The sequence below is a fragment of the Theobroma cacao genome, chromosome 6, assembly GCF_000208745.1.
Source record: "Theobroma cacao cultivar B97-61/B2 chromosome 6, Criollo_cocoa_genome_V2, whole genome shotgun sequence".
In the NCBI taxonomy this organism is placed as follows: Eukaryota; Viridiplantae; Streptophyta; class Magnoliopsida; order Malvales; family Malvaceae; genus Theobroma; species Theobroma cacao.
The window spans coordinates 2,177,105-2,179,354 of NC_030855.1; the positions used below are offsets into that span (position 1 = coordinate 2,177,105).

Below are 2,250 nucleotides of genomic sequence, written 5' to 3' on the forward strand. Positions count from 1 at the left end.
TCATAATCTTTTTGTAATATTTTTTTATTACTCGTCACTTAGAAAATTGTATTCAAGGAGGGGAAAGAGAAGGCAAAAAGTAGTCCGCTCCCAGTCATATTTTCCCTAGTTAGTGCCTACTTGGCTTTGCTATAACCTCAATGGTCGGACATAGGCACTTGAAAGTCGAAGTTGGCTTCCCCTTTTTCTTACATATTTCGATTTGGTATTATGTAAATTTGGACGACATTTCCTTATGGTCAACAAAAGAAAATTCCACCTGACCAAGTCCAATAATCGTATGTCCTTGATGGACTGAGACATTGATAGTTGAGACCTGATCATGATGCTGCGCTGCGGCTGGTTATATAAGTTGTCATTTTGACAATTCATGGCAGTGATAGTGTGACAGAGATTCACTGAATTGACCATTAAAGCTGAGAGAGATTTTTTTCAAACTAGATATCAGAATATCAGCTGCCAACTTTCCACTACAGTTCATTGCATTCAAAAGTTACAACCGAAGCAGCACACTCTAAAATGGAAAGAATGAATGACTCTACATTAAAGGCACCACAGGTTGCAGTGGCAACAACCTCTTTTCCATTTTTTCTCTACAAATAGTACAATGTCCTGCCCTGGGTTTTGCTTGGTTTTTAGCAAAAAACTGAAACAAGAAAGGTGCCCAAGAACTCCACCCCATGTTATGGCATTAATTTTGTTTGCTTTAGTTCTGCATTGGGTATCTAACTCCGACTGCTAGTACTCTCTGCTGCTCTATCTGAATCGATGGTAATGATAATTGTTAGTACTTAATACTAATAAATACGTTGTGATGAAAAAAGATGATAAAAGAAATCAATGAAGATATACCTGAAAAAGTTCATGCAATTTATTCTTGAGGAAACAATACTCATGTTCTAAGAGCTCCAAAGCTCTCAGGCACCTGCATTTGACGTGCCAAAACATCTCTTTAGCCATATCTTAAAGTGGGTAATGAGGTTGTTTCTGATTAAAAATAAAATAGTGAAGGCAAAAGGTAAACTTGGAAGTTGGATATGGAGTAGTATAAATGTTTTGACATTAAAAAATTGTACTTAGTACATTGAAAAAGCCAGAGCGAGGGGCGTGGAAGCACAAAAGTAGAGGTAGAAAGGGAGGGGGGGGGGGGGGGGGGGTGGGGAGGTGGGCATGCATACCCTGCACGGTTGTTCTGCTCAGAAGCGGCGCGAAAGGCAACGCAAACGTTTCTGACTCTTTTGGCACCAATGCTAGAGCTGCTTCCCATGAACTGATTCAAATGGATTCCCATTTTCTTGTAGTCCGAGAACTCTCTATCCATCCTGTCCCATCAACCCATACACAATTAACAATTGCCCATCTATTGAATAACTCAAGTAAATACTCTAAAAAGTTCAAATGAGAGAGAGAGAATCAGACAGCAGCCGCATTATTGCAGTCTCCCCAGGAAGGGAGAGGAAAAGGAAATATTCCCATTAATTGAGAGAGAAATCATTCAAGTTACAAAACCAAAAGACAAAAAAAAAAATTGTAAGGGAGATAAATTACAGTAATGATCTGAGGTTCCTCAAAAGCTTCTCGGACTCATGGAAGTAGATGTTGACAACTTCAGAAACAAAGTTTGGAGAGCTCTCATCTTGAAGTTGTTGAAGTTGCAAGTATTGCTCGTCCAGTATCCCCTGAAAACATCAAATTACAGCACTTTTTCAATACTAAAAACAGCAATTTAATTACCTAAATTATCTCGCTAGCATTATTTCCTTTTCTGATACTCAGAAACAAGAAAAGAGCCTGGTAAGTTTAAGGGTGGCACAACTTTATCAAGGAAGAAACAAACGGAGAGCAATCTCAGGACGGGGAAGAAGTGGGGTTTAAGACTTTCTCAACTTGATCAAAACAGAAAGAAGAAACAAACTATAAAACAAATGAGAAGAAGAAGAAGTAGAAGAAGGGATATGAGATAGGGTAAGAAATGATCATCACCTGGTGGAAGAGGAATGCGAGCAAACGATTCATGTCTGCTCGCAACCGATCCGCACCCAACCCCAACATCCACACAGGCAGACCCGTCTTGGCTAGTCGGTTGTTCAATCTGCACAAACAATGGCTGAAATTCAACAAAAGGATTTCCAAGTCTCTTATGACTTGTACAAGTTAATGGAGAATTCTTCTTTGTTTTCGTTTTCTTGGGTTTCACTCTTTCCAGGGTTTAGGGTTTTGTGTTCTTTTGCTTTCTAGCGGGAAGCTCAC

At 39.4% G+C, this 2,250-nt stretch overlaps 1 protein-coding gene across 1 annotated transcript; it reads right to left on the reverse strand.

The window, feature by feature from the left end:
- Positions 404-2,250, reverse strand: LOC18595267 (pseudo histidine-containing phosphotransfer protein 6). Its single transcript, XM_007023135.2, has 5 exons — positions 1,984-2,250; positions 1,549-1,679; positions 1,179-1,322; positions 853-925; positions 404-760 (listed from the first exon to the last, which is right to left on the reverse strand). The coding sequence occupies exons 1-5, from the start codon at positions 2,050-2,052 to the stop codon at positions 707-709; spliced, it is 471 nt and encodes a 156-aa protein (XP_007023197.2). The 5' UTR covers positions 2,053-2,250; the 3' UTR covers positions 404-706.